This window comes from Primulina huaijiensis, chromosome 14 (genome assembly GCF_012295235.1).
Source record: "Primulina huaijiensis isolate GDHJ02 chromosome 14, ASM1229523v2, whole genome shotgun sequence".
Lineage (NCBI taxonomy): Eukaryota > Viridiplantae > Streptophyta > Magnoliopsida > Lamiales > Gesneriaceae > Primulina > Primulina huaijiensis.
The window spans coordinates 16,732,471-16,759,755 of NC_133319.1; the positions used below are offsets into that span (position 1 = coordinate 16,732,471).

Here is a 27,285-nt window from a genome sequence, read left to right on the forward strand (position 1 = left end):
TCCTCTGACTATCGCTACGCTGAAACTTATCTCTTACTATATATACATACACACGCACCACATTTTCATCATCTTTGAAAAGCGTGCCTAATTTATCTTTGTTATTTTCAGAAATATATATTTATATCACACAAAGACACCATTTCAACATTCACATTTTTTTCAATCTGCGACTTAGATTTTTGATCCATCGTTTTCTTGTTTTGGTTTTTCCAAACGGGTTATTGATTGAATTATAGTTCAATGGAATCGAGGGCTGAGCGGCGGCTGAGATTGATCCAAGGGCATCTCATATCCTCTGAAGATGATGATTCATTGGCACGGTTTTCTGCGAACCCCACTGCTGCTGAATTCTATCATGGTATGATCATTTTGTGTTTACGGAAGAGTTCTTATCAATCTTTCAGCTTTCGGTTTTTTTGGGAGTTGAATGTTGTGTTGTCTTTTTTGTATGGCTGCTTTTTAACATGGGTCCCTATTGTTCGAGCGCGCATTAGCATTTGTGTTTTTTGGGTGAAAATTGTTCCGCTTTTTAACTTTTTTGTGACGGAGCATTTTAGTTGCTAATATCAATAGTGGTTCTGGTCAACCGTCTACGCTTATGGGAATCAAGATGTACAACTTCGCATGGAAGATTGCATATTGAACATTGATGGACCACTGATTTCGACTTTATAGGACAAGTGAATGCATCCCTTCGATTTATAGCTTCAGCAGAGCCCCAACTTTCCTTGTGGGGGATTGGTTGGGGGTTGCTTTGTTCTCTTTCTTCTGCCATTGCGAGACATTACAGTTTAGTGAATCTTACTTTTATGATTCTTTAGGAGTTGTTCTGCCACTGATATGTGATATTCGGCGGCATGGATTATTTCCTGGTTATCTGAAGATCCCATTTCTTTTGAGTTTTGAGACCCACTATTTTTTGTGACCTTTGTACCTTCTGCCAAAGCTAATAGCTTGGACAACACGTCATTATTAGACAACCCAATATCTTCAATCGCATGTGTGTCAGATTTTTTTATGGCAATTTGTTTCTTTTTTCCATAATATCTTTTATATTGTGCAAAATATTTCTGTACACCGCTTTTATTTTCAAATTGATCAACATTTCCTTTTCATAACAGATGATCTGGGCCATTTGGCTGTAGGCCATTGCATGACATGAGTATTCTTTAACGATTTCTTAGAAATCAGATTACAGACAATGCCAGCCCAGTAGAACTGGTTTTGATCAGTTTTTAACGTAATTTCCAGATTTAAGTTTTCTGGAAGATTGGATTTTCTAAAATCTAGACTTGACTCTGTGTCACAACCTTCTTTGTATCATGTAAAACTGAACATAATATCAATCATTCTCCAAAAAAAAGAACTTTACTGGTCTGGAATTTGTGGGATTTTCTGACATTTAATATTACTTCAAAAGACTCACTTTTTTCGCTGAGCCCTCCTCCTTTTGAGGCCAACGTGCTTATGCATGGAGAGACATGCTCATAATTGATTTGATTCTTGTCCTTCGGTCCTTTTTAGGTATGGATATCCCAATATATATCAGTTTAATTTGGAAAGTAAATTTTTTTAATATGTTAGGTCAAAGATATAGTGTAGTTCTTCCTGAGAAACTGAGGACGGGGAAATGGAATGTCTACAGGTGCTCTAATTTCTTAAACTAAAACTATTTAATATTCTTCTATTGTTTGTCTCGTGGAAGGTATGCATTTTGACCTTTTCTTTGGAATGCTTGTCTCATGGAAGGTCCACAATCTCTCCATTGAAGCTTGTTGAAAGATACCCTTATCATCCTCAGATCGGCACATTGCATGATAATTTTCAGTGAGAATTCTTGCTGTTTGTCATTTACCATTCTGGTGTTGATACTTGTGTTTGATATTTATTTTCTAATGAATTCTAGTTGTAGCTATTACGCGAATGTGTTTTTAGGTCCCGTTATTCTTTTTCAAACTATCAATATTCTAATGCTTCCATATCTGTTGGAGAATCTGCTTTTCATTAAACTGTTATAGACTCGAATAGTTCCCTTGTAAGGTTATGTACTTCCAGGCATGCAGTTGAAAATTTCCAAGACCACAAATACTTGGGAACTCGTATTCGAATAGATGGAACTATTGGAGAGTAAGTTTATCCATGAAATCTTATCTTCTCGAGTCGGAAAAAATTAAACTAAACAAACCTAAATATTGTTTATTATCCTCATCATGTGAAGCTACAAATGGATGACATATGGAGAGGTAGGCACTGCTCGATCAGCAATAGGCTCTGGTCTCCGCCATCATGGATTACAATCGGTATGTTATGGTTTTCTTTTCCCATTTTATATGTCAATCTTGGCAGTCAGTGTGTTCAACAAGTATGATTTGATTGAAATGTTTTTCCATGTCATGACATGAAATTCTTCTTTAAAAAAATGAAAGAAAATCAAACACAAATGAATTAGGGGATTTACCAATCAAATAGAGAAGGGAAATTTATGAAACAGAAGTATTAGCCGGGTCCAAGTCTATACAAATATTGGGAATTTAATTGATTGAAATGATGATTTGAGTTGATTTTTGAATGCTACTCTTGACACAAAAGAATAAAATATGCTTTAAGCTTGTGTAAAGGTTAAAAACCCAATGATATTGACATGGAAGCAATTACTGTCATATAGCGTACTTTGTTGTTAACAAAGCCTCTGATTACCAAACTCGTAAGGTGCTTGATAAGTTTCTTCGCTATTTCCTGCTCATGAACGTAAAGACTAATTACTAGTAGAAGTTGCACAATCATGGGAAAAATGCCCTGGCACAATGGATCAATGCTATATGCTACTTGTCTCGTATTGTATCATTTTTCTCATGGATTAACACCATATATTACCCTTTCATGTAGTAGTTATTCTTCAATACAATATCGGAACTTTTGCAACTCGTAATTTTGTAAAGACTCTTAAATGATACAGATTTGCAGTTCTTGTCTCGTATGGTAAGATGAATCAAAGGGATAAAAATTGGTTATGAAAACACATAGTATAGAGAGCGAAAATTGAAATTATTATAGTGCAATGCCTGTCTATTGCTTTGAGAACTCGAGAACTCACGGGCTTTATAATTTAAATAAAGCTTCATAAAAACTCAAAGTTGAGCTTTGAGAACAAAAGTTTTTTATCTTCTATTTGTTGTGGCAGTTATGGCTCGAATTATATGGTGCTGGCGGCCCTAGGGTTTGACAATTATCTCTCCCCCAAGAACTTTTAATAACTTTGATGATACAGTATCAAAAAAAGTAGTTCAATTATTATTCTCTGTTTGATTATCTGTGTATGGACTTGTAGCACTGGACTTGTTTTGGAACATCTGTTAAAACTAACAAATGGCATATGGATATTTGAATGTGTATCAAATATTTTGAGTTATCATGCACCATCAGTGAAATATCGTACAGAATCACGAGACTCTGAAGTAACTTGAATTTTTCTCGGAGTAGGGAGCTTGTATTGGACTTTATTTTATCAACAGACCAGAATGGCTCATTGTGGATCATGCCTGCTCATCATATTCATATATATCAGTTCCTTTATATGACACCCTTGGTGCGTAAGTTTGCACTTGATTCATTCTTCTTTAGTCTAGTCACCTTTATTTAAACTCGTGACAATTTGGTTGGTTTGCAGGTCCTGATGCTGTTAAGTATATAGTCAATCATGCTGACATACGTGCAATTTTTTGTGTTCCCAATACCTTGAACACAGTGAGTCCTTTTCTTCCCTGTAATTTTTGGTTGCTCATCTCTGGTAGCATGTGACGATCCATCAAATGACTTCTGGAACACTCACAATTTGCTAGCTTTTGCTTAACTTTAATCCACAAAACAAGGCATGGAGATGGTGACAGTGTAGTTTTGAAAGCGCTTGTACATTTCTCGTTCCTCCTAGTAAACTGAAAAAACTGAAAATAAAATAGCAGATACTATGTGGAGATGTATAATTGGATTTCGATGGCATGATCGTCATAGCTGTTCTTTCTATTGCACCTTTTATATTACCTTGGACTGAGAGAAAGAAACACTATTTGTATTGTAGTTCTTCATGGAAGTTAATAATTAAAGTTCTGGAATTTTTTTTTAACTTATTTGTCTAAATTTTGCAGCTTCTTACGTTCCTGTCAGAGATTCCATCTTTACGTGTTATAGTGGTATGCTTATGAATCCCGTCTGACTTTTAATTTTGTAATAAAAAAACATAGCGCCATTTCTTTTAATCATGTCTCAATGTTTCTTAAATTTAGGTAGTGGGAGGTATAGATGAACATCTTCCAGCTCTACCCTCCGCGTCAGGGGTTACGATTATATCATATTCCAGGTTACTCGGTCAGGTAATTGTAATTTCTTTGCAGTGGCATGCTTTCTTTTTTGGAGACTGTGCATTAAGACTTGTGATTTCACTTGACGGGCATGTGTTTTGGGGCCTGTACTAGAGATACTAGTCAATTTTTTTGCTCGCAAAAGTTGGTAGATACATGTCAAATTACATTGATAACATGAAATATCAGCCACAAGTACTGAAATGACACATGTTCATTACGAGGATTAATACCTTTCCCTTGAATTATGTCTTGCCTTCTAACCAACCCAGTTTAACTCGTCGCATCCAAGCTAATAAATTCTGTCTATCTGATGAGAGGAGAAAATGGACGTATGCTTCTTTTGTGAATCTTTCTGATGAATGGAATACAAATTTCAGTAAAAGGAACACAAAAAACGTTCATTGTTCCTTGATATTTTACTTGAGCAGCTTGTTACCAGACTCTACAGACACATGAATATGATAACACCATTTTATTTTTAAATGAGACACATAATGGAATAAGAAGATGTTTGTGGCTTCCTTCCCACTTCTATATGCAAGAACTCTTGACGAGATTTTTCTTCTTTCCTTAAGTTTCTAATATGTTTTCCATGTAGTAAATTAACGATCCACTTTCTCCGAATTGGATATTTTTCTTTTGGAAAACAATTGCCCAGTGATTGAAAGATCGACATATAAATACTGTTAGTTTTGTACTTGTTAGGGCCGCGGTAATATGCATCCATTTTGTCCTCCCAAGCCTGAAGATACAGCTACTATATGCTATACAAGTGGTACTACTGGGACGCCAAAGGTGCACTTGTGAATATTAGTTTTTAGATATAGACAGCTGAATCATCCTACTTGAAAAATAGGTGGTTATTACAATGTAATACCAATTTTTCTTGTTTTCCCATCTGTTTTATTTTATTTTACTTTGCACAGGGAGTTGTATTATCACATAGAAATTTGATAGCAAGTATTGCTGGAATGACACATTCAGTCAAATTTTATTCCTCGGATATGTGAGTTTTGTCTTGTATTACATGTATTATTTCTATTGCCCTTTTAACCGTGGAATAACTTGTTACTCTTTGGATAGTTACATATCTTATCTTCCCCTGGCACACATCTATGAGCGAGCTAATCAAATCATGGGTGCGTACTACGGTGTTGCCGTTGGCTTCTACCAGGGGGTATGTGATTCATACATGGCAGATCTTTTTCTTCCAGGGATCTGTTTATACACTTGAGGGTATTCCTGGCTCTGTTATGGTTCATTTCACATGTATACCTGTATGACATGAATAAAGAAAACATACTTCTGAAACTGGATGCTTGAAAATAATCTTCTTCCATACCTTCTCACCCTCCCTCCTCTTGCTTTCTCTCCACCTTAGATAATTTCCCTAATATAAGATCGTGGAACAAAAGATAGTTACGTTGTAGAAGAACTGGGTTATTAAGTGTGTGGTTGTTTAGAAAATTGACTAGCTGAGGCATCTAATTTTACTCTCGTACAAACGTGAGGAAAGAACTTATCTGTGTTTAGTAATTTAGTACTTAGTTATGCTTTTCATTGTGTACTTAAATTATGCATAAAATTGATCAACACCCAGCGACTCAGAAAATCAATTATAAGTGGAATCTGTTTTCAAATAGTGGTGCTTATACCTACAGAGTGGCTAAGTAGGGACTCACTAGTCACTGAGCCATGGAAATTATGTTCAGGTTACGAGCATTAAGCCAATAGCCTAAAAATTGGATAGGAATAGCAATGTTCAGCTTTTGGCTGTTGATTGAAAAAGTTAAAGTTTAAGTTTAATGGTTTTCCCGCTGTAAAGTGATTTCTTTGTTCGAAAATTTGAATTGCTGTGTCGTATGAGTGCCGTGTGTATGAAATTTGCTACAAACTGCAGGATAACCTGAAGTTGATGGATGATCTAGCTGCTCTAAGACCCACAATATTTTCAAGTGTTCCTCGTCTATACAACAGAATATATGCTGGGTATCAACTGACTATGTCCATTTAATCATTGCTTGAAACCCTTCATTAGAACTCTAGTATGATTTTCTTTTGGGGTGTTCTATTGCAGGATAACTGGTGCTGTAAAAACTTCTGGTGCCCTGAAAGAGAAGTTATTTAATGCAGCATACAATTCCAAAAGGCAAGCCTTGATAAATGGTATGACCTAGTGCAATTCAGTATATTTGTTTGTAAAGTTCTTTTTTGAAATATCTGGTTTCATCATAATTAAAATTTTAGTCGTGGCAAGTGGACATATCTCTCACATCGAAAGAGCCACTATAAATTTTGTGTACATTCTCTGTGTTTTTCTTTTTCAGGAATTATTAGTGCTTATGATAATTAGGATTAGGGCTTCGGTTCTAAGATCTATGTTGTTTAAGTTCTCTTTGTACTCTACCTATTAATTCCCCTGTTGTTTTTTTACAGCAAATTATGTAGCGCAGGATTTGGCTTGAGTTGATTTCTTTCCTCATAAAATATGTTTTATGGTCTTTCTGCATATGTTTACAATATTCAGTGCATTTTAGGTCGAAAACCATCACCAATGTGGGATAGGTTGGTATTCAACAAAATAAAGGACAAACTTGGAGGTCGAGTTCGTTACATGACCTCAGGTGCTTCACCACTATCTCCTGATGTGATGGAGTTTTTAAGGGTGTAAGTTTATTTTCATTCCGCCATTGAGTGACTAATATGACCAGTTCCAGCCATTTTTAGTAACTCTCTTACCATAAAGCACCTATCTGCACAGATGTTTTGGCTGTCAAGTAATTGAAGGTTATGGCATGACCGAGACTTCCTGTGTCATAAGTTCTATGCAGGAGGGAGACAACTTGACTGATCATGTTGGTTCTCCCAATCCTGCATGTGGTAAGTAACCAAATTATCCATGCAAATTTCAACACTGTGATGCTGCAGAATTTTTAATGTGTAGGAATTTTTAATTTCCTCACCCTTGAAAACTCTTGGAATAGAGTGAATATTAGAGAGCTTAAGAAAATGCAGTATGTCTTAAGATTTTTCCTTGAATGGTATGATGGTTATTTCTAATTGATTTCTTCGTCTTTGCAGAGATAAAGCTAGCAGATGTTCCAGAGATGAATTACACTTCTGAGGATCAGCCTCATCCTCGTGGGGAGATCTGTGTTAGAGGACCAATTGTTTTCCAAGGCTATTTCAAGGATGAACTTCAGACGTACTTACCTTTCTAACTTTTCATGTTCTTAGATTGAAGTTTCAATTCAAATCATAGTTGCTTTTTTTAATATGATGAATAACAGGAGAGAGGTATTAGACGATGAAGGCTGGCTGCACACAGGAGATATTGGATTATGGCTACCTGGAGGCCGCCTAAGAATCATTGATAGGTAAGTTTTACCATTACTTTAAGACATCCCTGTCCTTGCCCAAACAATGCAATTAGTTTGGGCAGTTTTTATCATCTTTTTATTGATCTTTAAATGTTACTGTTCGGATAAGGACTCTCAATTAGGTTGAAAATAAAGATATTGGTTTTTTCTTTAAATATCGTTTTTGTTCAAGATTGCTTGAACTGATTTAGTCTGAAAGTGTTCTTTTTCTAGTCAGGTTTAGGTAGAGGTGCAAATATTGACTTTTCTCTGTTAAACAGGAAAAAGAACATTTTTAAGTTGGCCCAGGGTGAGTACATAGCTCCAGAGAAAATTGAGAATGTCTATGCAAAATGTAAATTTCTTGCGCAGTGCTTCATATATGGTACGCTCATTTTTATCTCCTTCATAAAACTCTGAAACCATTTATTTTTTATTGAAAGTATCATGTTTGTAGGTGATAGCTTGAACTCCTGTTTAGTTGCTGTTGTCAGCGTGGAGCCTGAGTCATTAAAGGATTGGGCTGTATCAGAAGGTATCAAGGTAATTTATACCCTTCTACTTGTTCCGTGGGCAGACAATTATGGTAGCACTGATATTATCATCTCGCGTGTGTGAAGCTGCATTTTCTTGTTCATTTCTTATATATGAAATCTCTCTTATTTACACAGCTATTTATACAAAATATTTACTGTACTCTATCTGCGACAGAGGAAAAACAATCCTAACAATCTTCCAAGGAAACGGACATAAAAAAAAAACGATATTCTTTTATAATTGGATCTTCCTCCAATATAAGAAACTGAGACATGGAAAATGTTGATTTTGTTGTCTTTTTGAAAGAAAATACAAGGGAAAGGCTTGGACTATTGTCATCATGAGAAATGGTTAATTATGCATGCACTTCATTTCCTTTTGTAATGATAGTTGATCTCATATTCTTTGATTTGATTCTCTCCACTTCACTAAATCCTTGATCTCAATCGAGCATCTGCGAAGCGATGGAATCCGTTCACAAAATTTAGGGAACTCGAATTTGGAATCTTTGTTCTCCATCGTTATAAAAATAAAAAATAAAAATCCACACTTGTTCATTTTGTTCGTTATTTCATTTAAGAGGAAGATGATTTGATCTCGGTATCCTGTTGGCATCTATCTTATATATGTCATGCTTGGTCAACTGGCATGTATCACAGTATGATAATTTGGGTGAGCTGTGTACCAATCCAAGAGCAAAGGCAGCGGTTCTCGCTGAAATGGATGCTGTAGGAAAAGAAGCTCAGGTAATCTAATTTCACGGAGATTTAACTTTTTAAATTTTTCTAAAAAAAATTTGGTTTGAAGGGAGTCATCTTAATCAATTATATATATATATATGCATATATAAATTCCCACCCCCAATGTGAACCTATTACTTGGAAACAAATAGTTCTAGGTTGGACTATACGATTACATTTGATTCAATATGTATTTCTTGCATTGTTGTGCAGTTGAGAGGTTTCGAATACGCAAAAGCTGTGACATTGGTGCTGGAGCCGTTCACGGTGGAGAATGGCCTGTTAACACCTACCTTCAAGGTATTCAATTTTACATGAAAAATTTAAACCTCGGATGTAAATAAATTTCCGAGGTTGACATTGCTACAAAGTTTCTGATAAATTCTTATTTTAAATACTCATTTTGCATTAAACACTGCATATATTTGTTGACACTATTTGTTTGGAAACTCAGATCAAGAGGCCTCAGGCAAAGGCCTACTTCGCTGAAGCACTATCTAAGATGTACAAGGAGCTTCCAACATCTGATCCAACACCACAGCCGATGCTGTGACAAGGAGTCTGTTATCAACCAACAGATACTTTCTTGAATTTTTTAGAAATGCTTACAGTTGAAGACGACTAAATTACTAAAGCTTTCACAAAGATTGTGGAGATTATCTGGCTTAACTAAGGCTCGCACAAAAAATGTAACCAACCAACACCTTGAACTGTGTTTATGACATCCACAAACATGTATATTTGGGAGAAGAACTTGATTGTTTTAAAAAGATATTATATGTGATCCATACAATCATGCTGTGTGAAATTAATTTAAAATAATTAAAATATAAGACTAGGTTCATACACGAGATCAAGTTGAGCCATATCCAAAATTGTCAAAAATAAAATATGCAAATATTAGAAATTATAAGCTATTTCTGTGCAGTATAGCTACCGTGTATGCTAAAATGCGGGTCTCCACGTTATAACTTGTACATTTCCATGTGCTTGAAAATCAAGGCTCAACAACTGGCCTTGTGTTGTCCCAAAGCCACTGTCTTGCTGCACCATCCAGCAATGGAGAAACCTGAGGATAAAAAGGAGTTTTTGAATATGAACCGTGTGCACTCTAGTCCCGACAATCAATCTACAAATGCAGTTCCAAAGAAAATAATAGATACGGCAAATTAGTTAAATTTTTTTTATGTATCATACGTTCTTGGAATGCATTCGAATAAATAACAACATTAAGTTTAATGAATACACTTGCAGTACCCTAATATGTCATCGCTCCATTACTCAAGGAACTTTGACCAAACAACATGCCCGAAAAACAGATAAATTAACTACCGAAAGTCACTCTTTCCAGCCCTGCACGCAGATTAGTGGTCAGCAAGTAAAGAGGGAAAAGACAACATGCATAGATTGCTGGTAGAATCCATTAAAAGTTCAAATGACCATCAGTCCATCACAATTACCAAGGACTAGTTTTGATGATATTGTTGACGTCTCAGTCATAAAATGGGAAACATTAAAAAAAAATTGAGCAGATATATATACCCAAGTTAACATGTTTGTCAATGCAACTAATAGACGTTCTCTTACCTTCTCCCACACTTGTTCATGGTAACCATTCAGCCAATCAATCTCTGCCACAGAGAGTAATGAGAAGTCAACCAATTTGGTCTGCATGGCATATTGGAGTGATTTACAAATTAAAAGATAAGTATTTAATGACATAAACGTTCTCAATCAGATCTCATCACAAGAATGCAAGTTAAACTCATGTTACACCATCAGGAAAAAATGAGTCTTCATGAAATATAAGGAATACCTAAGGCTGTGTCAAATGGTTCAACGATTTTTGAAGTGCATTAAGATCTTTTATATGTCTCTGGAATCGGTGGGATTCGGAGACCGTTGCGTGTGTGAATTAGAATAGAATTAAATTACAGGTAGCGCACAAGTTATGTAACTAGTTGTACCAGCTCAAGTCAGAGGCCAGATGAGCACATAAAAACAGGTAGAAACAAACTAATGTCCTGTGAATATAACATAACGTACACCTTCAAATTAGTCGGTAATGATCCAAATCAAACACAAGCAAATTGTTGAACAAGTCAATGTACTTGTAAATCTTGAACCCTATTGAAATGTAGGAAACACACAAAGCCTTACTGCCTAGAACCTATTGCCCCGTGCCCACAACCGACTTACTCATAAAAACTCCCACGCTGGTACGTGAATATAACATAACGTACACCTATTTCATTCTATTTCTGCTCAAGCGGCTCTCAATTCAATCGTGTAGCCCTTTTTCTCTCTTTCTGCTGCTTTGTCTCTTGATGAACCTGAATTGGAGTCGGTCTTATTTACTGATGAAGGCAGTGTTGGTGATGAAACCGATATGGATGTTTGATTTCTTTTTACTTTCTTAAGATGGATTTTGCGTTTAATATTTTGTATTTAAGATATTATGATTAATGAAATATTACATCTATCTCTATAACTTTTAATTTTCAATACTAAATTTATATAAATATAAATATATATAATATTTATATGTATTTTAATGATTGTCGTATCCTAGCCGTATTGTGTTTATATTTTCAAAATTTGACGTGTCGCCATATCCGTATCGTATTCGATACAGTACTCGTACCCGTATCCATACAACATAGGTTATGGTGGAGAGTAGATAGCGCAATGAGTGAATGAGATTCAATTGTCCGAACTACATCATCCATAAATAGCTAGTCGGAAAAAGCATTTAACTCAAGACTTTTAAATCAAATAATTATTTGCCTCACAATTGGTACAGAACAAATAGTTAGACTAATGAGATATCCACTGAACTCAACACATTACTTAGTGATCAAGTGAGAAGCTTATAAAGAGTTCCATATTCATGCTTCGCATTGTGAGCACACTCGTAATGTAACTGGTCACTTTTTTTAAATTTTTGGAAATTGAAAAGAAAAATGGTATCGAGACAAAACTGATTAGCAAGCACTATGTGTTGTTGCAATTGTCCTTGCCCTATATCTTAGCTACGTCATGCTAAACAAAGAATATACTTACTGCTACCACAATAATGATCAGTAGGCCTTCTTGATCAGATTATATGTGTGTCGTTTACTCCACTAAAAGCCCTTTGGCTAAGCTTGAAAACCAAAGATCATATCAAACAAAAGTCTAGAAGATTCAAAATGTATGACGATTTCTAAATTATGAGAAGCACTAGTGCATATGATAATTGAGGTGTTGAACTATTGGCTTAATATGTTCTCCACTTCTCCATAAAAGTGAAATGCTGTGTTCAGTAGGAAAATGATGTTCTAGCCTTGCATCAAAACCGCCTTTCATCATTTGCATTTGTTTTCAGTAAACCATGTTTGCAGGGTAATTAGAAAACAGAATTTTACACACACACACACACACACACACATATATATATGAACTTTCATAACTGCTAAAAATCGCAGGCAATTGCTATGACCACAGATTAATAAAAATGATAACCATCATTTGTGGTACCATTTGACATTTTCCATGTTCATGTAATTCATCTCGCGGGTAAAGTAATACGTCAGAAACATGAGTCATAGTAAAAAGCCAAATGATGCAATTGAGTATGCCATAGGTCGATAAAATTAAGATATTTGCCCCTAGTTTCTAAGACAGGAGATTGAGGCAGAGCAGAACTTGACCTTAATAGACAGGAAATTGAGGCAGAGCAGAACTTGACCTTAACAGTAAGTTAAATTACCTGAATTGGAACAAATGTAAGCTTTTCAAATCCAAAATATCCAATTCCTCCAAAGCGATTTGGCGTGTCAGCTTCTTTGACGTAAAGGAGATTCTACATGACAAAAATGCTTTAAGAACATTTTTATAAGACAGCAGGATGGTAATAGTGTCAAATATTGCGAGGTCAATGCCATAAGCTCCCGTGGACCCAAAAGTTTTTTTAAAAAAAATATCTTGCAACTGATATCATTTATGTATTAATGTTGGTATGAAGACGAACAACTATGAGAAAAATGGTTACAAACTTCGATCCTGATGCCAAATGAATGGTCTTCATAATATCCTGGTTCATTGCTGACAACCATGCCTTTCAGCAATGGAGTCATGTTCCCAAATCGGAAGCTGATACTTTGCGGGCCCTCATGAACATTCAGGGCAGCTCCTACACCATGACCAGTACCTAAACAAAGGATGAAATGAGTCACAATAACAGATTATTTGAATCTAAATAAGCATCGAGAAAACAAAGGATAAGATGACAAATACCATGGCGATAGTCAAGACCGATCTTCCACAGTGATGACCTTGCAAAGGCATCTAATACAAAACCAGGGTAATTTTCAGGAAAAATGGCCTGATCAAGAGCTATATGTCCCTGTATAAAAGCAGATTACTATTAGTTCAATCATTCATATGCTACACTTTTTTTAGAAATACAGATGAGCCGCGAAGACTTCTCAAATGACAACAAAAGTAAAGAAAAATACTCTATATGTTGAGGCACTTAACAGAGGCAGCTGATTACTAATATAACTATACCACCCACTAGGTTTATGCTCCGAATGGGAAACATCATTGATTTATCCCGCATGATATAGAGATTTACACACATTCAAAAAAAAAAGCTAATATAGAGATTTACACACATTCAATTTAGGAATTTATAAATGCTAGCACATAGCACGACCACTCGGACGTGAACCCACGTTTTATATGGCACAAATTAATTAGTTATATATTCTAACAAAATCAATATTAAAAATAACAAAAATATGATGTTAGACTTTGCGTGTATAGTATTTTTAAAACTTTTTTGCACAAGTAAATTGGACACTCAGAATTTTTCATTTATCTATTTTATAGTACTAAATTTTGTGTGCAATATTTCTCTTGCTTGCTATGGAGAAATTTCCTAGTTTCTCATGATTAATAATAATTGTTTTTATTTTATTTTCTACAAATATTATAATTATAATTATAAATAATTAAAATTTTATATAAAATGACAATTACGATATAAGTTGTTGCTATAGCTTTTTATTAGAATTTGTTGTGTTTGCATATCGTCTTATTTTTTAATATATTTCCTCTCTTTTTCCGTTATATTTAAGAATATTTTACTTTTTCTACATTTTTTATAACTTAGTATTTGTCATATATAACTTGAGTTTCTTAATTTATTCGTAATTGAATTAACTGAAAATATGTTCCAACTTTTGAATTGCACTTTGATATCTTTTAATTATTTTACTTTCTTTTAGTAAAAAAAATGACGTGGTACTAATACACGATGGGAAGCTACAAATTTTGATTCTTTATTAAACAGTAGTAGTTAATTATGTTAGATTGAAGTAGATCGACACTTTTTCAGTGAAAAGATTGAAAAGAGGATACTTGTGTTGAATTATATCCCTACTCAATTACAAGTGGCAGATATTCTAACAAAAACACTTCATAGACAAAGTTTTCAAGATTTGTGTTTCAAGCTAGGAATGATGAACCTATAATCCTATATAACCCAGCTTGAGGGGGAGTATAGAATATTATATTATCATCAGCTTATCAAGATTGATAAGATCTTGTTTGCATTATCTTTTATATTTGAATTTTTAAGATTAGTATTATCGGTATCTGGTTATCCCTTAGATTTAAGAATTTAGTTAACTTAGTATAAAATTCATTGTATCTAACCATTATTTTTGAAGCAATAATACAATTGAAGCATTTTCATTTTCTGCTATTCTCTCAAACTACAGGTAGTATATGTAGCAACAAATTTTGAGATATGCGGCTATCAAAGTATGATATTGTGAATTAGTTGGTTCTTAGTGGTTCATAGACTATTGACTGAGAGAATCAAGAGAAGCATGAAAATTATGGCTCCTAGTAGGTAAAATGACTACTGACCATGAGGCATTTATTTTTTTTTATAGGAAACATTAATTATATTAAATTGCAATGGAAATAAAATTGTTACAGAATCGTGACTCCGAGTAGCAATAAACTATTGGTCACATATCAAAAATGGTTGAAAAACTATTGAGGGATATATTGGTCACATATCGTGACTCCGAGTAGCAAGATGGTTGACATTTATAAATCCGAATTTGGATATATTGTGGGAAGAGAAATTTTATGTTGCACTAATGTGCTATACATAGTAATGTTGGTGATTAAGGTGAGCTTGTCACCATGGAAGATTAAAATGTGGTGAAACAAAAAATTATTCACGAAATCTATAAACATATGGGAATCGATGCATCGATATTTGAGAAATAGGGTTATATCCTTGTGTTATATGGTCACAAATAAATCAGGAGAATATTTGACCTAACCACTAAGCAAAAAGGCTAGTGGATATTTACATCGAGGGAGATAGAACCATGCCAATTTCAAGAGTTGTGATTGATGGGAACTCAAACTATGGAGTGGCGGACCCACCGAAGTAGTTCATATAGGTAACAAAAAGTCACTTGTCAAGGGGTTGAGGCACTGTTCATTATTTTATATTATGTATATCCTATGGTATAGAACAATGTAGAATGCATATCTACAGTGATTGAGGTGGAGCATTTGCTCTTAATGAGTCCATAGCCCGATGTTGAGTGGAATGTTTAATTGTAGTGCACACTTGATGGATGTGTCACCTGTGTGAGCGTAGAGGTGTTTATTGGAACTTAAACAGGTTCCTTAGAGCGCTCATGAAAACCAGAAATGGCGCAAGGCCAAAATATGCCCAACCGCTTTGGTTCATAACCCCAAAGGTACCATCATTTGTGCTTTTAATTTCTCAATTTGTCACAATAGTTCTTATCATCTTTATCAAAACTTTCTTTGAAATATGCGGAGGATTGTTGGGATTTTAAAAAAAAATCATTTTTAGTTCAAAGAAAGATATGATTGATTTTAATTTCTAAATTAAATATATTAATTTTTCATATTAACACCTAGTTATTATTTTAGTATTTTGTAGCCGTTTTCCATTATTATTCTCAATTAATACTATTAATGGTGTCCATTGGAATCTTTGCTAATTTTTGTGTATTTATACCATACACATTCCTGAAGAGAAGATGGAATCAAATTTTATCCAACATAAAGAAATACATTTTTCTCTTGATAGTTTTGTTTTGCAATCTAACTATTGTGTATTCTAGCCACTTATGTGCTCTAAGTTGAGTCAAATCTCTTTTACTTCTTCAAACACTGTGACATAATATGAGAGTTGTTCATGGAAGCCTTGCTCCAAACCGTACAACTCGCGAGCAAGATGATATCGTAGTATTTTGAGGAGTATTTGGTCATAATCTTATTTCATCGGGGTATTATCTACAAGGTGACAAAAATACTCTTTACTTCAGTGGTTCGGCACGCCTCGATTTAATTATTTTCCTCCTAAAATTGTTTTTCTCCCCAACCCATCGACCGAACTTCTCAACAATTAACTAGGGTCGTTTAGTCTTTTCACAATTGGAAAACATTTGTCTTGCATAAAAAATTTTATAGGTGTATAGATATAGATTAACTTCCCCTTAACAGTCATGATTACCGACATTAACTATTAAAAAAAACAGTAATACCTGGAGAACTCGGGTAAAACATTCTTTTTGCCATGAAGAAGGCTCGCCAAAATGCACTGTACGGGTAACATCGGTTGTTCCATCAATATATTGAGCACCACTGTCTAATAAGAAGAGTTTCTCAGGATCTATTGTACTGCAACTGTTTGGCTCTGGTTTGTAATGTATGATAGCACCATTTGCACCAGACGCTGTGGAGAACAATCTGACAACGTGAGACTAATTTAGGAAAGAGATAACCTAGTATGATTCAAAATGAAAAATATACAAGTAGAGATGGTATGTTTAATGCACATAATGCAACTCATGGATGTCCAACATCCCTACTGTTATAGATTGTTACCTGGAGTTTAAAGGAGTACACTAATGAGAAAGATAATGTGTGAAAAAGATAATGTGTGACATATTTCCACTGAGTATTCAGGTTTCTGATAAAGAGAGAAAATAAATACACTTGAAGCACAACAAATATAGTGAAAATTTCATTCAGCACATTTCTATTCCACAATTTGATTACATTTACAAATTTACAAGCTTATGAATCCATAAATCTATTGGAAAGGGGAAGGACGTAACTTTTCTTTTAAATTACCCAAGGGAACTGTACAACCCCGCTATTTGGTTCTCTGCCATTTTATGATCTACGGTGTATTAGAGTATTTGTATTGGATAGGGCAAAAAGGTAGAAGATTGGAATGACAGAAATCAAAGGTGATCAGTAATCTTTTTTTTAACAAAAAGGAAAAAATAACAAAAAGTAGAAAAGATCAAGTTCAATAACACGTCAAGTCGATTTACCACTTATTGTGTCGAAGCTTGTATCAACAAAGCCATCTTGCCTAGACCGGAATTCAAGAAGTTTTTCCACGGCGTCTACTTCTGTCAAAATAGCACCATTGCTGATTTCATTCTCCAACCAAGTCCAAAATTGTGCAAGAGCAGCTGCATCCCTGCAAAACATTAATCTCACTTAAATACTCCTAATAAAATTCACAAGTTAGTTCATTAATCACTACTATTAATTGTATCTAATGCTAAGCAATAAAATGTAAACCACATAGACACTTGCAACATATTCAATCAAATCAACCAAAAAAGATGTAAAAAGAGGATGGTGATTCGAGCCAAGTCACATTTGCAAAAGTAGAGTTTCATTAATTGTTCTCTGCATGAAGTACATCCTTTCAAAGAGGTGGTGTTACCTTAGATGAGAGCCACACATCCCTTGTAATTCAGCTTCATTCTTGATAGCTTTAGCCAGAGAAACAGGAGAGCTCTTGTATATGGCAGTGGATCCATAGGATTGGTCTTCTATTCCATTTGGTAAGACCCTTCTGTTTTTACTAGCAACTCCAGCAGTGCATTTGTATTTATTGCATGAGCTTTTGTACGTGTCAGTGATAGCAGCACTAACAGATGATGAGTCCAACCAAAGGCATGCCCCTTTTGCAGCCAAACTTCAAGAAAGTTACGCTCAAGTTAATTGGTTATGAAAGTCTAGTAAACAAGTGCTCTGAACGAGTATCATGTTCCATGAATGACATAATAACTTTATGGTGAAAAGGAAATTACAAAAGACTGCTTCAATGCCAACAGAATGAGTAAAGTTATTATAGGGATGGCAGAGTGATCTTTCCCAACACATTGACAAAAAGGTTTGGTACCTTAATGAAAACTCTTCACCCATCCATGGAAATAGAATTTATATATATATGAATGTCAAAGAATGTCAACCAACAGAAGAAGATATTCTTCTTGGCAATTGAATAGGTAGAAGCGTTGGAATAGCAACCGATGCCTTCACAAGACTCAGTATAAGAGGTGTTGAAAGTGATATTCAAATCCATGTGCTCATCACCTTCTATGCGTTGGAGCTAGGATTGATAAGATGCATATAGAGGTCAACAAGGAAAGAACACAAGCTTCTGCTTATCACAAGAAGGCAGAAAGAGTAGCTAACAGAATAATTTGCGAAGCATTTGTAGCAAAAAAGAACAAGTGGAGTTTGAAGTGATTGCATTAATAGGTCATCTGATGCAATGCAAATCAAAGATAAATTGCAGACAATAGCATCAACTAAGGCCACTAGATGTATGGTTTTGTAAAGTGTTTGGATTAGAATGGAAACTAGTTTGCATTGATATGGCAATTAAAAACAACTTATATATTGTCATATTGATGGATCAAGTTTGGAGATGATGCATGACGAAACAGAAACAAAAGGTCCATGTAGCTAAAGCACGGCAAGTATGATTTACTGTTTCTGTTAAATTTAAGCAGAGTTGCACCTTCATCCAGTTCATGCTCTGATGATAAGATCAAATTTGTTATATTGGAAAAGTGACGGGGTTAATTTTACTCTTTTTTAGACACAACCTCATAACCAACAATTAAGTCCTTCAATTTTTGTTGATGCTGCTTTTTGTGATGACTATACTCAGTCATGTGAGTTTCTTCCACTTTCTTTTTTTGGATAGGAAACAATATTATATTAATAAAATATTTTAGTTACAAAAAGCAGACCAGAGGTCCACGCCTAATGAAGTATGACCCGGAGTCAACTTAACATAATATTAGACTTGGATTTCTATACATATCTGAAACCGAGAACGATTTAAACTCCACATTCTTCAAACTCCAACAAGAGACTCTAAATTTAATTTCATCCCATCACTCTTGAAGTGAGTCTTCAAAGTTGTCAAAAATCCTCATTTTCCTCACCACCCAAACGGGCCAAGTAAGTCATGGATCAACACAACCCAGAATATTCTACCCCTCCTCGAGTTTCTTCCAATTTTTAGTTTCAGTAAACCATCTATATGACTCTAAAAATCTCCCAACCCTGAAAGTCAACAAAGGAATGTAGCAGGATAGAGTTCACTTCAATGTGCACTTGATGCTTCGAAAATACCTTTCAACTTCTGCAAGAATGGATTCATATGGTCTCAACTCTATTCCGGAATTCTTCAAATATTTCATCACTTCTGGGGTAATTTTCGCATCATCGGTAAATAATTTTGCTTCATCAATCTCCACAACCAAATAGGCGTACATGACTGGTGAATGTGGCACGTCACTACCTCTCTGTTAACAAAAGTTAGATGTCAATCATGGGGAGGAGACAATAGTAAGACCCTCCATTAATTTCTCACAAAATCAGTGGCGTCTCCATCGGAAGAAAAGCACAAGGAAAAGTCTTTATACATATACGTTGCACCAAAAATAATCAAGATTCAATCTTAATATATCCTCAAATCACTAAAACGAATTTTGATGATATAATTAATTAACCAAAGAGAGATTTAAAACAGGTTAGTCTCCTAAAATGAAATCTACTTGACAAAAATATAAAATAAAAGGTTTATAAAAATTTTTCACTCTTACATTTTAATTTCAAAAAAGCCTGACGTGAAACAAATATAATTCAATGGAAGCTTTTTTTTATTTAGTAAAGAATATACTTGGAAATAAATATTTTCTTACCTGCATGGAACTACACCTGAACCTGATCCCCTCTTAATCAAATCTCGACCTACACCACTCCCTGCCTATTTATGGGATCCTGATGGTATTTCTCAAATGTAGGACCCACAACATGATTTGACATACACAACAAAACATTCCATTCTGTTATTATGTTTCAATATTTTTTCTAGGCTAACTTATCGGAAACATGGAGAGCTTTATCACACTATTAAGGACAGGACTTTTTCCCCTTTTATGTGGCAAAGAAATCAAGAATCTATTTTCATCAACCAGACGACGAAAGATTCAAGAAAGCAGGTTAGCTATCTACCAAGTTCAACAGCCATGCTATCTCATCCAGCATTGAGATAACAATTGCAGATGAACCAGCATCATTTAATTCTGCTCGCAAAGAAGACAGCTTAGAGGACACATCTAGACCGGCATATTTCAGGTCATGCACTCTGATATGTTTCTTTGGTGGCTTTGGTCTGGATGGTTTCCATATCTCATCCACAAGATTGATATCATATAAGTAGACCAACTCGTGATTCTTTTCAGATACGGCTTCCTTCAGTTCATCAGCAGCATTTGAAGAAAACAGGAACTGCACTCTTCACAAAAACAAAAGGCGGGATTAGATGGATGCAGTTGAAGAAATAACAAAACAGAGATCGACACTCTCTGTGATCAAGAAAACAAAAGAGGGAAGAGTCATGACCACATACAAGAAAATGATTACCGAAATGGCAATGCCAGCTGGTAGGAATACTATTAATAAAGATGCTGGAATGAGTTTTTGTTCAGTAACCAGACAAATATATTTTCTATTCAAACTTTAAAAAAAAAACAATTTTTACAAATATAAAAAAATATATTATTCCCTTTGCCAGCTAACTTCGTTCACTGAAGGAATAAATAATTTTTGTGTGGATAGCTGCTTAAATTTTCTGAATAGTTTAAGCACATTTTCTGGATTTGGTGAAGGCCACGGCACAAGGGGAAACAGGACCAAAATCACCACTACTTGACAGAGTTATATTCATGAAATTTGAGTGAACGATTTTAAGTGCTATTAGGGGAAAAAATGAATGAAGGTCATTTGCTACAATACTGAACGGAACAAAAGATATTACTCACAGGGTCAATACCAATTCTGCAACCAGGAACCAGGACATTATTAAGCCACTCACTTGTCGTGGGTACTCCAAGATTACCAGCTCTCATAAGAATCCAGCCTGAAGTTAACTGCTGCTCAGCCTGTTATCAAAAAGCGGAGGTAATAACATAGATATAGGCAAATCCCATAAAATTCATCAAAATTAAATCATATTCCAGAGTCCCTGACATATAACTGGAAGAGATGATCTAGCCATGCACATGCCAAACCTGAAGGAAGTAACGTCCATCAGTCCAAAGAGCTGCTTTATCTTTCGTTACAATAGCCGTGCCTGCGCTACCAGTAAAACCTGATATGTATGATCTCCTCGCATAACATTCCGCAATAAACTCGCTCTGAAATTAAGAAATTTGATATAAGAAAATCCAACTGCAACCACGATTACACTAAGTGTTTACGAGAATTCAACAAAATGTTCGATTTCAAACAACGAAATGCTGGCTACCTTGAGTAACACTACAGACTATAAGCCAAAAAAAAAATAGCACCTAAATAAACAAGAACAAAGACGGATGATGCATCCACAAATTTCCCAATTGTCCACCGATACGAGAGTTAAATTCAATTTCTCGTAACAAAAAACTCCAAGTTGCCATGTACCTGATGAGCATCCTGGGAAGGAATGATATAGGCGTCTATGTTGATGTTAGGCCTGGAAAAGAGTTCGCGAAGGGCGCTGAGCTTGTGATCAGGCTCGGAGCTTTCGGGATTCCTTCGGAGCTCTGACGAAGGCTTGGCAGTGATGGAGGCACATATTTGGCGGGTGGGTTGGCCTCGAAATCTAGGGATGAAAAAGAACCCACGGTGAAATGGGGACGAAGAGGAGAAGAAAGGGAAGCAGATGCGAGCGTGAAGTTGAAGAGAGGAGTGGGAAAACAATTTGTTAGCAGAGAAAGATACCGCTGATTCCATCATAGCAGGCAAAGATTCCGCAACAGAGACGAAGATAAGGCCTACCTTTTTTTTCTTTTTTTAATGAAAATAAGGCCTTCGTTTTCTTTGTTTTTTGGAACTAAAGAAAGATAGGTTTATAGGAGGAAATATGGGAAAATACCAATTTCGTCCTTATTGTTTGCTGCCTTTTTCATTTTAATCCTCTTTATTGTTGACCTCGTAATTAATCCCTCAAGTTTCTGATATCTTTCCAAATTCGTCCCTATCGTTATCATCACGTTAAAATTAACGTTGATCCAAGCATGAGCGTCTCATATGACCCATTTTTATTTTCAACTCAGTCGAGACACTATTTCTCATTTCATTCTCCTCAAATAGAACCATAATCCCCAAATTCTCCCAAATCAAACGAGAGAAGAACGATTGATTGGAGACACGACAGCGAAATCAAAGAATTACATCACGACGAAGTAAGCTCATTATCTTTGATTAATTTGTTGTTACAAATGATTAAACTTTTATGAACGATGGTCCCGATTTTCTTTAGAACTTTTCGAAATAATTGACAGTCATAACATTGGAGTTTCAAGGCTCAGATCACGTTCTTTGAATATGAAATCACAGCATTGGAGTTTCAGTATCTCTATATCATGTACAAAATTTATCTATTTTGTCATACTGTTTTTCATTGGAGAATGTTTCGGCATTATTTTTTTTAATAGTTCGGAATTTTTGTTCATTTCAGCAAGAATCACAATTTTTTAATACAAAAGCATAGCTGTGATTTTTTTTACTCGTCCATTTAAGTCGGAAAATCTCTCCCACTAGTATTCACTTATTTTCTAGTTGTCCATATTTGCAATAAGTGAAAGTTGTTTATGGCTAAACAAAATACACATCCTCTCAAACTCATCCCGAATTATAATAATGATTATATTTTTGTAAGGTGATGAATTTTTGAATAAATTTATTGAGGTTTATGACAGGTACTTGTTTTAATATTCTGTGTGTTTTCGGCTGGATGTGAAACATACTCTTGTTACAATTAAATTGTATTACAATAATTCAATGGAAACCAGTAGCAGTGAAAATTGTACAAAGGTAGGAGTATTGAAAGAGCTGGTAGGCTATCTAAATTGAGAAGACAACAACCTGCTGAAGTACCAGTTTCAAGGCAAACAAAGTTGAAAGATGTGAAACGAAACAACAAATGTTGGAGATGTGGTGAGTTCGGCTACATTCAAAGGAGTTGCAACATAAGTAAAGTAAGTGGCTTAGTTAAGACAACACAAGAAAACAATAAAATGAGAATAGGTGGAATGGAAGCACCACAAGATTACAGTCAAATGGTTATAGGTGATGTTGAGTTGAAATGAAAGCATCACAAAATTATAAATGAAATTGAAGCACCACAAGATTAGGTCAATAGCATTAACTCCTCTATTTATCATTGATGATGGTGCTGGGAATCTAGTATTTATTTGAGCTCTTCAGATATCTCTGCCATTTTCAATGCATTTTTCCGATTCTCACGTGCCAAATCCACTTGAGCATCTACTAATTGGGCTATCTTTTCATATCATTTTGGTTTTCTACTCCAACTTGCATTAGATGTTGAACTTGAACATTTCTTTTCACGAGAGTTATAAGTAGCAACACCAACATATTGTTTCTCCATATATGCATCAAATGATATCAATGTCTCTTCTCTGTGAAGACCCTATATTAATTAACTTGTGCATGACCTTCTACCCAACTCTCATAAATATCGGGTTTTGTCCAACAAAAAACAAAATATGTTTTTCCCTACATAAAATTAGAATTTTCATATTTTAAAAATACCTCATAAACTAAGCATGATAATCACATAAGCAAATCACAAAGTTGCAAAATACAAACTAAATTTGTCATAAAATAAGCATGTTATGGAAGGCGATCAAAATTTCATAATACTTCGAAATTTAATGACATACTTTATTAATCTGCTGAAAAAATCCAAAAAAATTTATAAAGCCACCAAAAAAATTATAAAGCCACCTTCGAAATTTATTTTCCACAATCACGGTGATACAATCCATGCATATATATACAAATTAATTTTACACACACAAACACGCATGAATTCATTTAGGTCACTATTATTCAATGGGACATTTCAAGAATTCTTGAATCTTCAACATCTATCCACTTCAAAATTTCATAAAACTTCATAAAGTAAAGCACACTACGAAGAACATAATCGAGAACCTACAAAAAAATCATGGAAAATAATAAAATATTTTTCCATGGCAGATGCTATAGTTGGATCGAATCTAGAATTGCTAAAAGCTCAATCTCAACCTTTGTCGGAAACAATGTAAGTCTTCGATTTCGCTGTCGTGTCTCCAATCAATCGCCCTTCCCTCTTCTGATTTGGGAGAATTTGGGGATTATGGTTCTTCTATTTGTCGAGAATGAAATGGAAAGAACGGTCCTGACTGATTTGGGAATAAAAATGGTTTATGTGTGCACATGACTGAGTCAATGTTAATTTTAACGTGAAGATAACCAGGGCCGATCCTAACAATATTTGGGCCTGAGTCTAACTTTTAAAAAGAGGCATCTGAATCATATTGTGTGTTCATATTTTTTTTTTAGTTTCATAGCAATTTTTCAAATTAAATCAATACGTTAAAGACAACATAAAAAACTAAATGCATAACAATATCAAACATGTCCAAAATGATCACTAAAAAACAACCCGCCTAACAGTTTTTGTGGGGACCCGGACGCTAATCATCTTCTTAATCGTCATTGAGACTAATTAATCAATTATAATAAACAGGGTCTAAATTTTTTTTTTAAAATATAATATCAAATGCGGAACGTAATGGAATCACTCTACTATACATATCAATAGAAAAGTAAAGTACAAGTCTTGTACTATACACAATCATTTACAAACTAAGGTTCAACTACTAAATATCAAGTGTTCAACCCTATCTCCAATCAAATCCGTAGTCTCCACTCTAATCACGATCTCTCTCTTCATCTCCTCGACCCTGAACCTGTCCCACCTGTTGTCATGCACACATACAAACACGACAACAGCCGGATAACTCCGGTGAGAATAAATCACAGTATAAATCAACGAAACATGCAAGCATATAATCAATATAAAGCATGAAGCAGATATCAGATATCTATCAAAATCTGAAACATAATTAATATCAAACTATCAATCATACTCGTGACTCCACGACTCAGACTAGACTCAATCCTAGTCTAGGGATCCCGGTTTTCAGACGTTGGCATACTATATCGAATCTCAGTAATAGAAGTAAATCCACTCCTAATCAAACATCGATATAAACCAAACATCTAGTGTCTTGACCTATCCGTCAAAGACTTTGGCACCTCCGCCAATAACTCCTCTGTGACAATGTGCAATGGGCCAGTGACTACTTTATCACAGTCTGGCACCTCTGTCACAAGACCAATCGTCTAATCACGCTTTCTATAAATCAATAGAACAAGCATATCAATTCAAATCAATACATATAATAACAATAAGTATGTGGTTTAGGAAACTCAAGTTATATCTAACTCGAGTCATTCTCTCGGGTTCGACATTGACTTATACCTTTCGTTTGTAGTCTCGGTCTGCAGAAACGGAAGTTCTGAACTCAAGATTGTCTCTGTAAATATGAAAGGACATATCGAGAATAATAATATCAACCTTCCGTTCTCAATTCAATACTGAATCTGATTAATCTGAATTTAATTCAAATCATCGACATAACGGCACAATCTCAATATCCCCGTAAATACCATATCAACAAATATCAATTACAAATCATAACCCATATCCGATACAATCTGTAATCAATCAATAATCCAAATCTGTCCGATTTCAATCGATATAATCAGAAAATCATAACAATTCTATAATCAACTTGTTCTTCGATCTGACTTCGATTATGCAATGTTTAGTATTCCCAAAACACATAATAATGATCAAATAATAATTTCTCCAATATCATAATTTCAAATGATAACAGAACTCAATAAAACTTACGTCCAGTTGTAGCTGTTGAAAAGAGGATCACAGCACTGTGCTCGGATTCAAAATCAGATCACCGGTACTTGCAAAATTAAATTTCTAGTATCAAATGAAGCTCGAGGAATTCTTTCTCGGAAACTCTCGGTTCCTTGATGAAGATTTGAAGGAAATGAAGAATTTTAACGTTTTATATGCATGATGTGACAAGTGCACACTCAACTTTCCATAATTGCACTTTAGTCCCTCAACTTTTCACTATTTGAAAATGGCCCCCGCTCAATCTTTTAATTCAATTTCAATCCTAATTAATTACAAAAACCATGGAATCTAATTCATCATTCCAAAAATTCATAAATTAAATAATCTCGAATTAAAATGATATAATCTCGGGCCTTACAGTTTTAGAGCTAAAAATACTAATCAAGACTGTATAATCAAGTTATTCAGTGATTTCTTTCTCAATCGATAACATAGCTAATCCATTCAATCTTTCTTGTGACATGAGAAAAGTTTTGATGAGCTTTAACTTTGAGAAACTTCGCTATGCACTTGCTACTGTGACCGGGATAGTCAACAAGATTTTATAAGCAATATGAGCATTTGATATTCTAAATGCAATCATTATCATATGAGTATCACATAAAAAGACGCTGATGATCAAGCGCAAACAATCTTTAGCTACATTAATAGCTTGAATAAATCTCCCATTTTTTACACAAATAAATAACCGGGAAAGGCTGTCTTACTCACCAACCGAATTCAACATCAAATATACATATCAGTTACAGCCAATCACCACACATTCTTGATAAGCCCCACATACACATATAATTTTCAACCATTCACTTTTGAATTTTGATCTTAGCTGGACCTGATATGGGAACTTTTCGGCTGTAAGCTCCTTTTAATCCAGATCCCTACTCAGCATTCCTAACATATCTTAAAATATTTATTTGGATTTTTCTATACACTCTCAAGCAAAGTTTCATAGTAGGAGATTTCTTGATTTGGAAATCTTAAAATTTAAATAATATTTTAATTTTATTCCTTTTTTTCTTTATGTTTTCGTTTTTCTTGATTTTTTTTTAATTATTTAACACAAACAAGTATATATA

At 34.7% G+C, this 27,285-nt stretch overlaps 2 protein-coding genes across 2 annotated transcripts; one reads left to right on the forward strand and one right to left on the reverse strand.

Moving 5' to 3' along the window:
- Nucleotides 1-93: 93 nt before the first annotated feature.
- Nucleotides 94-9,750, forward strand: LOC140957206 (long chain acyl-CoA synthetase 6, peroxisomal-like). The gene is made up of 23 exons (XM_073414344.1): nt 94-361; nt 1,588-1,648; nt 1,753-1,830; nt 2,059-2,130; nt 2,222-2,303; nt 3,484-3,589; nt 3,671-3,747; nt 4,146-4,190; nt 4,284-4,370; nt 5,067-5,156; nt 5,288-5,367; nt 5,445-5,538; nt 6,262-6,350; nt 6,439-6,527; nt 6,899-7,028; nt 7,123-7,241; nt 7,443-7,566; nt 7,652-7,738; nt 8,002-8,105; nt 8,178-8,263; nt 8,917-9,003; nt 9,211-9,297; nt 9,452-9,750. Exons 1-23 carry the CDS (start codon nt 244-246, stop codon nt 9,548-9,550), a joined length of 2,091 nt encoding a protein of 696 aa, XP_073270445.1. The 5' UTR covers nt 94-243; the 3' UTR covers nt 9,551-9,750.
- Nucleotides 9,751-9,807: 57 nt separating this feature from the next.
- LOC140957205 (aminopeptidase P2) lies at nt 9,808-22,232 on the reverse strand. The gene is made up of 13 exons (XM_073414343.1): nt 21,835-22,232; nt 21,444-21,569; nt 21,195-21,314; nt 20,386-20,661; nt 19,501-19,673; nt 17,792-18,046; nt 17,388-17,539; nt 16,590-16,780; nt 13,276-13,384; nt 13,035-13,189; nt 12,749-12,841; nt 10,585-10,665; nt 9,808-10,066 (listed from the first exon to the last, which is right to left on the reverse strand). The coding sequence occupies exons 1-13, from the start codon at nt 22,147-22,149 to the stop codon at nt 9,995-9,997; spliced, it is 2,118 nt and encodes a 705-aa protein (XP_073270444.1). The 5' UTR covers nt 22,150-22,232; the 3' UTR covers nt 9,808-9,994.
- Between the last annotated feature and the right edge of the window lie 5,053 nt (nt 22,233-27,285).